Genomic DNA, 13,812 nt, shown 5'->3' on the forward strand with positions numbered 1-13,812 from the left:
TGTGCCGGGCGGCGGGGAAGCCTCGGAGGCCAGACCAGGTCGGCCAGTGTCCCGGGGCGGCACGGACTCGTTCTGGCAGGATGTGGCCCCAAACACTTGGATGGCAGCGGCCTGGAAGTTTGCTAACACACGAACCCTACCTAATTCGGCATTCAGACTTCTCTGAGACACTGGTGGGGAATAGACTGCCTGGGAGTCGCCGCCCTTTTCGTTTACCATCCTCACCTCCAAACACTCGGCCGCACTCGCGCACCTTGAGAGGCCTCAGTTTCATATCCCTGAGCACCTTGAGATATGGACTTGCTGTCTGGAGAGACCGAGGCCAGGGGTCTCATAAGACTGATCACATTATTTGCCTAGGTACGAGTAGTAGTTAACTAGGTAGGTGACATTAACTTTGCTTTGCTGGAAGTTTTCATAAGAAATCCTAGATTGGGTTTTCTTTTTAAGCCTTTTATTATTTTTTGTCCTGAGATTAGAAAGCCAAGCCAAGAAACTGTCTTCGCCAGGTTTTACATGCTGTATATATAAAATTGGGCTGACTCCTCTCTTCTCAAGGACCCCAAAATGTCCTGAGGTCCCTGGGCCAGCCAAAAACAAGTTACTTTTCACCTGTAAGTCTGGGAACCCAGTAAGCCACTTTTCTTCGGAGTGTTTTATTAGTATTGGCTCCATACAATGAACCTTAGTGCCTTTAAAGGAGCTGGTTATATCCAATTAAATGGGTATCCTTGTGAAATACAACATTCCAGGCAAGGCGTTGGTTTCATAACCACTTTTTCTAATTATGTCCTGGTTGGGAAAAAAAAAAAAAAAAAAGAGAACAGATTTTTATTGAATCTTTGCAAATAGCCATATTGACATGAAAATCAAGAAGACTTAATACAAGTTTTGAATTGGTTCTACTAAATTGTTATGTTAGATCACCTAAGAAAGTGAAAGGTCTTTCTTATATCCACAAAATGGAACACTGTACCAGTATTTCAGTCATTTCTCTCTCCCATCAGTTCATTCAGTCCTATGTGATATATTCTATTCCACCGAATGTAGGGTTTGCAATCTCACAGACCCAGCCATTGCTTTTCCAAAGAGCCCTGGAACTTCTAACTCAATCCACCAGTATATTCTTAAAGTTGTCCTAGTAGTGCCACCGGAAGCCTGTACCCAAGAGTAAATGCTTGGTACGGTGCTTTTCTGAGACAGTTGTTAAGGATAAGACTTTTGACTGATGGTTATTGCAGAGCTGTTAAGAAGCATCAGAGCAAGACAAAAAGTATCTATAGATGACAGAAGCTTAAAAACTGATGGCTAACTTATTATCAGTGATTTTCAGAAGTAAATGATCTGATGAGAATTCCTGACAGTAATGCAACTGACAAGGAAATTTGTTTGCTCCTGTAGTTTGCAAAACAAGAAGCTAATGCAAATACCACCAAAAATCTAAATAATGTCTAAAAACATAATAAAGCTAATTTCAAAGAAGATAAGGAACATTATATGAACCAATAAAAATGAATGAACATAATTTTTACAGAGGAAAAACATCTAAAGATATATGAAAACCCTAACACATAATTTACCTAATATACTAAGAATATCAACTAAAGAGATTCAGTAGGTTTGGAATAAGTCCCTAAACATCTGTATTTTAATAAAACTGGACATTTCAGGTGCAAACCAAGAGCTTGGAAGATACTAGATTCAAATTACAGAAGTAAATTTATGGCCCAGGTAACATTTTAAGTCATAATGAAATCATGCGTGGACCACTGTAGTTTTCATCAGACAAAGAACCACTAGGATGCTGATGAATAGAAACACTGGACAATGAGGGCACTGAGATATCTGCAAAACTTTTCCTGCAGCATATTCTGAAACATTTCTATAAATATTAACATTTTATCTACATAAGTTTGATGGAGAGAAAGGTGAGCATCTCTGATCTGACAACTATACCCATGTGATTGATCAACATCAAATAAACCGAAATATATTTAGCACTTCTTTTTTTTTTTTGGTACTGGGGATCTAACTCAGGTCCTTGCGCTTGCGCAGCAGGCAGCGAAACTACTGAGCTAAATCCCCGGCCCCTTTTTTTTAAAAAGGTGAAATAATAAATCTTTGCAATTTTCTAGGAGCCCTCTTTCTGAAATGAATAAACTCATCAAAATTGAGTCAGCTTTAGCAAAATTTTAACACTTAATTGCTTCTTTTCAAATTCAATTATTTATACCTCCCACAACCCAAGACAAATTAAATTCCCATTCCACAAATCTTCTACAAATTTATCTATTCGGATTTTGTCTTTCACTGTCCTCCATGTTATTCTGGAACAATCAATCATTCTGCTTTACAATAAAGCTGCTCTTTTTTCCTCCTTAAACAAAAACACATCTCATCACCATTTATACGAATTTGTACCTCTGCTACTATTCTTCTAGTAGAGTCTAATTTATGAGTATCAATTATATCATTTAACCAAAATAACTCATATCTCAGATAAAACTGGGAGTGTGGAGAATGAATCATTATAAACAATCTATCCCACAATAGCATTTTAAAAGAACTCAGAAATACTCTACACATAACACAGCTTTCTATAGCCACATGTCACTTGAACATTTTAAAGTATGAATTCAGCTACTGTATTCAACATCTCTGCGATTTAAGACAGACCTAGATTGGAATTTTTTTCACCAGTGTGTGCTTGTAGTTAATTTTTCAGAGCTGCAGTTTCCTCATCAGTAAAAAAACATGGGTTTTGTCGATAAGTATGGTAACATGTTTCACCTCTCCTGGCTGATGTAGAGTACTTGATTAGTGTTTCCCTCCTTCCTTCCTCGTGAACATGGGTTTGGATACACTCAAGCACCAAACGAGATGTAGTTGTGCTACAGGTGCATTGTGCTGACCTCTGAGGCCTTCAGAGGTGATGAAAACATGGTTCTACCTTCTTGGGACTAAGGGTAGAGTTCAAAAGAGGGTTTATACATAAATCAGCAGTTATATTTTTAAATTTTATTTAATTTTTTTGATTGTGTGTGATGCTGAGGATCAAACCCAAGGACTTATGCATGCTGGGCAAGTGCTGTACCACTGAGCTACATCCTCAGCCCAAGTCACCAGTTTTAAAGCACTGCTATACATGTCAAGTGCCAAAAGGTGATGTTTCATATACACCATGTGTTTTAGAGGTCAGTGGAGTTGATTTTTAAAGAAAGTTGCCTCTTTAAGCATGTCTAACACAGAAGGTGTTAGTGATTATCAGCATGAATTGCTCAGAATACAGGAAGCACGCAATAAATGATGTCTTGCTATCATTATTACTGATGATATCGTTAAGATGGATGGTAATCCAATTCATTTTTCCTGCGATAAACAAAACACAGGCTGGGGTAGAAATGAACAAGATAAAGACTTCTAGGCTGAAATAAAATTAGAAATGAAGTCTGTCAAATTTATTTCTTAAAGAAGGCATTTAAACAGAAATGAAGATCACAGAGTAACAAGCTGGAGGGTGGATTGGCCTTGGGCCTTAGACTCATCTGAGAAAACAGCAATGATAATAACAATATAATTCATAAGGTTATTTTGAGATTTCAATGAAGTACTACATGTAATTAGTATTTAGATTGATGCCAGGCTTATACTGAGCAGTGAGTAAGCACTAATTATTGGCTATTATTCTATTCACTCTTCCTACTGTGCCAAGCATTGTTAATTTGTGATTTTTGTAGAACTACAAGGTGTTAGTTTCTCCATGGAACACATGGGTAAAATGGGGCACAGAGAAGTTACACAGTCTGTCCAGCATCATGTAGCTGGTAAATAACTGAACTGCGGTTGGATCCAGGTTAGGTTTACCCCTACGTCCATGGTCTTCCCATTGCTCTTAAGTGTGGCATGGAAAAAGGTCACATGGCCTTTATTTGCCCTTAGATAAATCACTTAATCTCCAGCACTTAAGGCTGCATTTCCTTAACTATAAAAGGCAAATAGTGATGTACCGATAGTACAAGGCTTGGGTGAAATTAATTGAGAAACTATGTAAAACACTTAGCCCAGTGCCTAGCATACTTGGTATTTGCTGGGTGCTGGTGAATTTCTGTGGCAGAAGGAACTCCTTCCTACTGGGAGGCAAGGTAGCTTTTGACTTGGTGGATGTGGCAGTCTTTGTCTCTGCACTGGTACCATGTGGCTCCAGCCAACAGGAGCTTAGCGTGCTAGGAAACTTTCCCAGAGAGGAGGCTGGGAGGCAGGTGGCCCCAGGTTTGTTGAGGCAGCTCTGGTACAATCCAAGACTACGGAGTTTCAAACCATCAGCTGCTCCTCCTTCTGTCAGCTCCTCCATCAGGACAGCTGTGAACAGCTTGTTCATGACATTTCTGAGCCACCAAATGTCCAGAAGTTCCCTAGCTGGGGCCTGGCTGGTTCTCTGCCTTCTGTGCCAGTGTCTGCGTGGGCATGTCTGGGGACAGCTGGCAACATGGGCATCTTTCCAGACAAATGACTGGCTGCTGCTTATTGGACTGGGCCCATTTCCCGAGGCCCAGTGAGGAGGAACAGCTCAGGATGTGGAAAAGGGAAGCTTATGGGAGGAGGGACCCAGGAGCTAGATGAGCAGGAATGGGTGTGGAGGGTTGCGGTGGATTGGAAAGGGAGGAGGAGCAAGAGCTATGAACTCCCACATTGTCTGTTTTCCCCATACCCTAATATTTCCAAGGGGGCTGAACAAGGCCAGGCTAGGTTGGTGGCTGCAGCTCAAATGAATGGTTCTGCCTTGTGGAATTAGCTAGGAGGACCCAGGAGAAAGACATGCAAATACATAGACACTGCATGTGCTAGATACTTTGACATCTGTTACATCTCGTTGACTTAACAATCTTGTGCCGAAGCTTATTCTCTTAGTTTAAAAAGACAGAACTAAGTCTTAAAGAGGCTAAAGAAGAAGCCCAAGGTCATAGTAAGTAGCAGAACTGGAAGTGAAAATTGAGTCTCTCGGTTTAAATCTGATGTCCTTTTCCCTATTCTGCAGTGGGCCCAAGCATATATCTGGGCCCCTAGTGCTGCCTACATAGCTTTCTCTTGTCATATTTTCCTGATTCCTGTGAAGTAGTGCTTGGTGAGGCAGCAGAAAGAGCTGCCTGAGATAAGCTGGGATGGAAGAGCTGCTGCGAGAAGGAATGGGGACCTGGAAGACCTGGTGGCTCTACGAATGTTGCCCACACACCTGGCTGAGCATGTGACCCTGCAGCTCCCTTCCCCCACCCCTCGTGACTGTGTCTTCTTTGCAGCAGCTTTCTGCTCTTCCTCTTCACCCTGCTGTTTCCTCTTTCTCTCCTTACAGGGCAAAACTAGTGTGCAGCTCACAGTTTGGATAGGGCTGTCACTCAGGCTGTGTGGACTGGCCTACAATACAACTGGGGGTCTGGAATATTCTATGTGAGTGGTGAAGTCCTCGTTTCTTCAGTCTGATGTACCAACCAAGGGCTAAGGATGGAGCTAGGCAGCCCCAAAATAACCACAGAACTAGTGACAGACACCAGGGGCAGAGCCCCTTCTGAAGCCCAGAACCCTTCTGATTGTCACTAAGCTGGCATGTGTATGGGGCACGTGGGCACTATTACTACTCTCCTTTTGGCCTCTACCTCCTACCTTGCTCCCTGGTTCTTTCATGCACAGGAGGAACAGATGAGGGTGAGGTGCAAGTTAGGCCTACAGGGCATCTGGAAGGCACAGCCATCATCCTACCTGTGGGCAGGACCACAGCTCTGCCATCATTGCCATGCTGCCTCTGTGCTGCCCACACAGCCTGTCTTCACAAGGGAGTGGAACTTATACCTGTTGGCTTCCTCTTCTAAACCCCATAAACTTACACTCTCCCACTAAACGAAACCTCACACTATAGTGTAAAGCCATTTCTCTTTAGTCTGTCTGAGTGCATAGGCCTACCCTACTTGGCTTTCTTCTCAAAGCAAAACAATCTATATTTCCATCTTTCCTAAAAAAGATCATTGTCACAGCCACTGATTTCGTCTAGAAAGTTCTGGGTTCCTGTGGTTACTTGAGAATGGCTCCTTTTCTGGGAAGGACTTTGGGGCCAAGCCCTGAGTCAGTTTCATCTCTCTGAGCATTCAAGTCCCAGCTAGGGGAAGGAGGCAGGAAGCATGGTATTCCTTGGGGTGGCTTCCTGTCCCCAAAGAGCTTTGTGTCCTGTGATTTAACCTGTCCTTGTCCTGTCTTGTGTGCCAAAGGCCTGGCTCAGGACTCAGGACTCTGCCCCCATGGTATCTGTCCCTGGCTGGTCTTTCCCAGTGTCAGTAGAGGGCTTGGGTGTGGGGGTAGTGGTTAGTGTCACCATTGGCCTTGGTTATTATTGTGCCCAGCCCTCTATCATTTCACATCTGCTGACCCCAGGAAAAACACACCCAAGAACATGACACCAAGTTCATTTCCTTAGGGAAGGCACCAAGGTTGCTTGTAACCACAGGCATGCAGCCTGTCGTGTGGGCCCCTGGGCAGCCCCATATGCCTATTAGTAGCCCCTGGTTGAGGCAGGGAGCAGCAGGATCACTCAGTAAGGGAGTTTAAGTCCCCAGTGGCTTTATATGGTGGTTGGGACTGTCAGCAAAGTACTTGCAGAGCAAGAAAGGGGAATGGAGGGAACTGAAGTGACTGAGTAGCCACCAGGGAGAAGTCAGAGACCCTCTGCTGTGCTGGCTTTGTTGTGGTGGTGGGGTTTTTTGCAGTGCTGGAGATGGAACCCAGGGTGTTCTGCATGCAGGACAAGTGCTCCACCTCTGAGCTATGCCCCAAGCCTTGTGCTGGTTCTGTCTTTTTGCTGTCACACTGTTGGTGGTGATAGGTCCTTTGGGGTTTGGTTTGTTTGTTTGGATCTGTTGCTACTTTAGCACACACTGTTCCCTGTTCCTATCCAGGAGCACTCTTAGTGCAAAGTCTTATCAAGGTCAATAACATTTTTATCCCATTCCTTAGAAAGAATAAGGGGCTGTCAGCTAATAGTTCAGAGATAGCTGGTCCTTGTATCAGACTTGGTTATTCAGTAACCAGGATCCAGTGGGGGGTGGGGGATTCCAAGAAATGATACCTTTTTCTAACCAAGATCACCTGGAATAGTCCAGGGTTCTTGCCCTTTATGTCCCTTGGCCTTGGCCTCCTTGTCCAACCTGGCACTGCCTTGGGGCTGCCTCCCTCCTCTCACAGCCATGTATATTTTGGACCCATATTTTGTAGGGTCTCTTTAGATCTCTAGGGAAGGGTTTATGTGAAGAGAAGTGAAACCCGTGGGTTCCTCCTGCTGCAAGGGCTCCTCAGCCTTCTGGCCTTTGAGCAACGTGAGATTGGCAGCCTCAGTCTCAGCCTGGCCCAATCCTTAAGCTGACCCATGTCTACAAGCCCCTTTGGTTTACCTTTTTGTTTTATACTTCTTATTCTTTTTAATCAATGCTTAATAATTTTACAAAGCACTGGATTTCAATGTTAGTTTTTTCCCCCATACTGGGAATTAAACTCTAAGCCTTCTTATGGAGCTACATCCTCAGCCCTTTTTAAATTTTGAGACAGGGTCTTGCTAAGTCACTAAGCTACTCAGCCTGGCCTCAAACTTGAAATCCTCCTGCCTCAGCTTCCCAGAATGCTAGGATTATAGGCTCAGGCTGACTGCCCAGCTTTAGTGTGGTATTTTCATACGTGTGTATATTTTGATTATATTTATCATCCTATTACCCTCCTTTACCCATGTCCCTGTTCCTCTTATTCTCTTCCTCTTGTCTAATAATAGTTTCCCTCTACTTACATGTCATCTTTCTTAGACTCCACCTACCATGGAAAACATCCTGTATTTGTCTTTTTGAGTCTGGCTTATTTCGCTTAACATGGTGATCTCTGGTTCTATCCATCTTTCTGCAAATGATATAATTTCATTCCTTTTAAATAATACCCCATGGTGTTTATATACCAGGTTTCCTTTATCTACTCATCTGTTGATGGGCACCCAGGCTGGTTCCAATATCTTGGCTATCATGAATTGTACCAATAAACATAGATATGCAGGTAACCCTACGGTATGCTAACTTTAATTCCTTCAAGGATACATGGTATGGTCAAGAAATACAGTGAATGTTAAATTTTTTTTTCATTTTGGACAATAAAAGATACTATGCTATTAATCACCCTCAAAATAGTCCACCTTGCTTCAAAGACACTTATCCCATTGTTTTGGGCTCTTCCTGAAACACTTCTGGAAGTCCTCTTCTGTGAATGCCTTTAATTATACTGGCATAGCTGCCTTGATGTCCTGAATTGATTCAAAACATTATTTTGACATTGGGGCAGAAGTTGCACATTGATGGACAATGCATAACATAATGTTTTTATAAGCTTGCCTTTCCTTTAGATGGCAATTAGGAGCAACATCCACCTTTTTTTTTTTTTGGTACCAGGTATCGAACTCGGGACCTTGCACTTGACACTGGAACCACTGAGCTAAATCCCCACCCCACCATATTTTTATCAGACATCATAAAGACAGTCACAAAGAGGACTTCTAGAACTGCTTTAGAAGGTGGCAAGAATGGTGGATAAGTATGTTGAGAATGAGGGAAAATATTTGGAGGGGGTTAGTGTGCAATGTATCTTTTACTGTAATAAATTTATTTAAACATTCACTGTATATTTTGATCACCCCTTGTATACTAAAGAATGGTATAGCTGGGTCAAATGGTAGCTCTATTTCTAGCTTTCTGAGGAACCTCCGTACTGATTTTCATAGTGGCTGTACTAATTTACATTCCCATCAGCAGTATAGAGGGTTCCTCTTTTCTCATAGTTTCACCAACATTTATTTACTTACTAATTTAGTATTCTTGTTGATAACCATTATGACTTGTGTAAGGTGGAGTCTGAGTGTAATTTCAATTTGAATTTTTCTAATGTCTCTTCGAATGATGGCACCTGGGTCTTTTCCCCAGAAGACCTGACAAAGTGTCATGGAAAGAGCATTGGACTAGGAGGAGACCCAACTGCAGATGCACTGTGCTCGACCAGTGTTGTGACATTGAGCTCATCTCTCCATCCTTCTGGAGTTCAGACAGGAAACCCCAGAGGAAACCAGGGCCAGTCCTAGCACCATGTAGCACAGCTGAAGACCCCCAGACATCTTGATTCTCCTGCTGATATGGAGGTTGGGTTTTCTGCTGGAGGTTGTGGTCTACATCAGGCAGATCCCAGAGGAGGGGAGTCATGATGCCAGTGTGGACCCCTGTTGATCCTCCTGTATGCCCCTGAGGGAGCAGTGGGAAAGCCCAGCAGGTACCCCAGAGAGACTGAGCTCTGGCAGCTTCGGATCTTTGTGCCTCCTGGGGAGGCTGGGCTGGGAGGCATGCTGGCCTTTATATGTCCCTGGGCCTGGTGAATCCAGGGCCTGGATCACCCATGATCCAGAGAAGTTTGGTGCCATTCTTGGTTCTAACAACAGAACAGCAAGGGATGCCTCAGCTCCTTCAGCTCTTCTTCATCATCTGCAAATTGGAAACAAGCATAGCAGCATTTTTTAATGCCCACTGGTGTCAGGAATGCTATAGGACCTGTTATACTCATCATCTTACTAACCTGTTGGTAATTCTATGAGTGAGATAATAAACTGCTTTCAGAGACACAAACAGTTTTAAGGAATGAAACTAGCTTCTGCTCGATTCCTAAGTCCTTTCTTTTTTCTCTTATAGACATCACATCCTTAAAATATACCACCTAGGAACCCCATGAGGCTGCCAGGTGCTGGGGAATAGCTGGCAGAATTCAAAATGCACAGAGAATGGCCCCAACCCTGTAGTGAGGAGGCTATCTGCGGCCTCTCCCCAAAATCAACAGGGTAGAGCCCTGAGTCTTAAGGTGACTTTGCCTGCTGGTATCCAGAGCACCCTGGCCTAGGAAATCTCAGCCCCTCCAATGGCTGCCTGTCATCCTCAAGAGGTGGCCCAAATGCTACCATTTGGCACTCAAGGCTCTACCTGGCTTGGGCTCTGTCTCCTCCCAGCCACTCCTCCTTCTGTCCTTGGCTCAGTCCCACCTTCCAGATATCCCGAACTATGCAGAGTTCCCCAAACAGGTAGTGTTATTTCACGCCTCTGCACCTTTGCATGCACTGCTTCCTCTCCCTGACACATCTTCCTGCACAGCCCCGACTGGCCTGGCCACCGCCTTCTTTTTTTTGAAGTTGCAACTGAAACTTCACCTCTGGGATTCCTTTCCTGCCCCTGCCCCCATCACACTGAGCTTAGTGTCCCTTCTCTATCCTCCTTGCCACGAAGGGCTTCCCTTTTATATAGCAGAGTTGCGCCAATTCTGTCCACCTTCCCATGATCCATGAATTCCAGGAGGACAGGGGTCCCTCTTGGGACTTCTCTTCCTGTCACTGGATCACTAGCACTGTATTTGGGATGTGCAGGTACATGAATGGACAGAAGAGCAGCTGTCTTTCTGCCGAGAGAATCACAATGTTAGACACAGACACGAAGGTGTTTGTCCTCTGGCACAGCTCCTCCTACTCACACTTGGGAGGGATGGGAGTCTAGGCGAAAGGGGCATGGAAGAACACCTGGGACCAAAGGCAGGGAAGTCAGGGCTGTGGCCTTCCTTGGTGGGCACCTCCTGGAACATAGGAGCGAAGCAGTGTGCAGAAGTCAGGCAGCAGGGGAAAGATTGCTGGCAGCTGGGCTACCCTTCCATGCCCACTTTGGCTTTGCCCAGCTCCTATCAGGAGCTCTGCAGGTCTGCAGGTCTCAGTCAACACCAGGCTCTGATGGGCCTGTGAGGACCTCAGTGGGCCCTTGGGTCCCTGAGGGTCTTTCAGATCCAGATAGGATCTGATTTGTTGCTATGGTCAGTGGCCATACATCCTGGAAAGGTCAGGCAAGATAGGCTTAGCTGAAGATTGGGGGTCATAAAGGTGATACCACCAGGGGCCAAGGGATCAGAGTGAGAGTAAGATTATATTCTTTTTTTGTTGTGAGATAGATGGGGCTGATGCTGCCATCCATGTGCAAATAAGGAGGAAACCAGAGACAGAAAATTCTTACTTAACAAGTGAGTGAGAGCCATCACTCAAAGCTTCCTGCTTTTTCCCCTGGATCAGGCAGCATCCTTGGCAGGACACAGGATTGGTGTTATCTATAGGCTCCGGTGTTCTTTCATCTATTTCTCTTTACACAAAGGCAGCTGGGTACATTCTCTAAATTCTCTCAGAGAATTCTAAAAGTCCCTTAACTAGGAGTTGTGAGCCATATGGCAATTGGTGGAACCTGGAAAACTGCTGCCCCAAAGCTTGCTGATGTGTGTCAGTGTGACAGGCACATGGGGTGGCCCTGGCTTCCTTATAGAACTCAAGTGCTTAGAAGACCTCTCCGGTTCACCTGGGTGCCTTTGGGAACGAGTAGTCAGGGAGGCCAGATTGTGGAAATTCAAGCTGCCTAGCTAGGACTTCATTCTTGATGGAATGGAAAGAAACAGAAAATTAAAGCCAAGCAATGAAGAGACGCATGTGTAAGTTCCTTCTCTTCAGAAGGTAAACTCTGGGGCAGGGGAGAGAATGGAGACAGAGATCTAGTTCAGAAGCTCAAGACCAAGTCAAGTGAGAGGAGTTTGACAGCCCAACCCAGACTCAGGCTTTGCAAAAATACCCTTTCTTTCACAGTGATATCCTGCATTGCTTCACAGGAGGTTTGGGGGAAGTGAATTTGGGGTTTGGAGGCAGGATCCCAGCGAGGATTGAGTGAGCAGGTAGTGTCTGCCCTCGGGCTCATGGAGCCAAGAGATTTGGGAGAGGGCTCCAAGGCCTCCCACTTTTGAATGATATCTTCAATGAGCAAAGGCTGCTGGGTCTTTCTCAGGGCCCAGCTCTTTCTCCCAGGGTGGGAGCTATTCTTTGGTATTTTTGGTTTTGGGTTTTTTTGATGGTCCTGGGAATCAAATCCAGGGCCTCGGGCATATTAAGCATATGATGTATGTTAAGCTGCATCCCCAGCCCCCATTCTGAAGTCTATTTTCCATATACTTTCTGATTGCTGGCTGCTGACTCAACTCAGCTGATGCCCTGCTGGGGAAGCAGATGTTGACTCAGGCGGGCACTGCAACTATTCCCCAGACCCTCAGGACAGGGGAAGGGGCTGGAAACTGTGAGTGGGGCCTGACTGGACTGTCCTTTCCATACCCACCCAATGCATGGAACATGTGAACTGCAGAGGGGGAAAAAAAAAGATCTTTCCATTCAAGAGAGTGGGAGCAGCCTGGGACCAGCAGAGACAAGTTGAGTTATGTCACCAACTGTCCCAGGTGACTCATCTCCAATTGTGACCTGGGCTCTGTCTGCTAAGTTTAAGGGGAACACTGACCCCACTTTGAAGACAGACCCTTCTCCCCCTTCAGTTGCCTCCAAATCCCATCATTTCTGACATTTACAAAATTACCCAATTCCCTGCCACCATCTCAGTCGAACATGCAGAAACAGAAGCACCCTTGCCTTGGTGAAACCCAGAGAAACAGAGGAGAAGGAGGAGGCAGGAGCAGAGGAGCACCTCCCTGAGTTGTGAGTGCCCAGCTAAGCAGGCTCTGCTAAAGGGCTCAGAGTTCTGACCAGGGAGACCGGAACCCCCAGCAGTCTGGCCTCTGGCTGTTGTTCCCAGCCTCCCTTGACCTCTGCCCTGAAGCACATGTGTCTGGAAGAAACCTGAAGGTAAAGTCAATGGTGCTGAGGCCCTGGAGCTGAGGCACCTGTCTTCCTGCTGATCTGGATGTCTATCTTCTCCTGCAGGTACCGTGGCTTCACCCTGCTGCTCACCTTCCTCATTTATACCTGTTATCACATGTCAAGGAAGCCCATCAGTGTGGTCAAGGTGAGGCTGGGTGGTAAGGGAGAATGCAGGACGCAGGAGACGTGCACTGTGGTAGAAGGGTCTGGACCTTGGGCTGTTGTTCTCCCCATTTCCTCACCCTGCTCGCCGACTGCTCCTCCCGGCACAGGGCCCCTGTTACTAGCACTCTTCCCCAGCAGTGTTTCCCTAGGGGCTCCCTTTGAGTTTATTCACCAAGACAATAGTGCCAGTGCATATGAATGGGATGAGGAGGCAGAGCCCTGGGATCTATAGGTTCTGCTCCTGGGTCTGATGTGGCCACCTTCCCATCCCTGCTGGGGGAGGTGCCAGCAGGAGGAAGCATTGAATGGTGTAGTTGGGTCGGAGGTGGCTTGTTCCTCTCTGGGCTGAGTGGGTTCTTGGGTGATGGGAAGATCCCTAACCTATGACTACCATTGCCTCTCAGAGCCGTCTGCATCAGAATTGCTCAGGGCTGATCAACCCCATCAATGACACCCACAGTCTCAATGATACCACATGGTGCAGCTGGAGTCCATTTGGTAAGAACAGGGCATGTTGCTCTTCCCCAATCTCTCTCTTCCTCAAGAAGAGACTGTCTAGGATCATAAAGGGGTTCTTACAGGGCAGCCAAGCAGCCAGCTTTCTGTCTCTCTTGTCTGCTTTCAGACAAAGATGACTACAAGGAGTTACTGGGGGCTGTGGACAACGCTTTCCTTGTGGCCTATGCCATCGGCATGTTTATCAGGTAAAGAGAGAAGCCTGAAGATCCCACAGTGAGACAGCTCAGAGCTGACTGACCTGGGCGCAGTGGGCTGAAGTGAGCATGCTGACAGCTCCCCTAGGTGGGAACAGGCTGTTAGTCCACAACCAGCCTCCTTTACTCACTGTGGGTGGCCACTGAGATTTCTCCTTCACTTGGTGGACC

General features: G+C 45.7%; 1 protein-coding gene across 4 annotated transcripts in view; it reads left to right on the forward strand.

The window, feature by feature from the left end:
* Positions 1–13,812, forward strand: part of Slc37a2 (solute carrier family 37 member 2) — a 28,009-nt gene that overhangs the window by 650 nt on the left and 13,547 nt on the right. For 3 of the 4 annotated variants that reach the window (XM_087204256.1, XM_087203748.1, XM_021251910.2), the window contains exons 2-4: positions 12,827–12,908; positions 13,333–13,426; positions 13,554–13,632. In XM_087204256.1, the coding sequence (XP_087060382.1) occupies positions 12,827–12,908; positions 13,333–13,426; positions 13,554–13,632 (255 nt within the window). Of the gene's footprint in view, positions 1–22; positions 8,605–12,826; positions 12,909–13,332; positions 13,427–13,553; positions 13,633–13,812 lie in introns of those variants that run through there. The other variant, XM_087204228.1, reaches the window with a different exon arrangement.

This window comes from Heterocephalus glaber, unplaced genomic scaffold, assembly GCF_053883595.1.
Source record: "Heterocephalus glaber isolate CG9 unplaced genomic scaffold, H.glaber_assembly_v1.0 deba00000006, whole genome shotgun sequence".
Taxonomy (NCBI): domain Eukaryota; kingdom Metazoa; phylum Chordata; class Mammalia; order Rodentia; family Bathyergidae; genus Heterocephalus; species Heterocephalus glaber.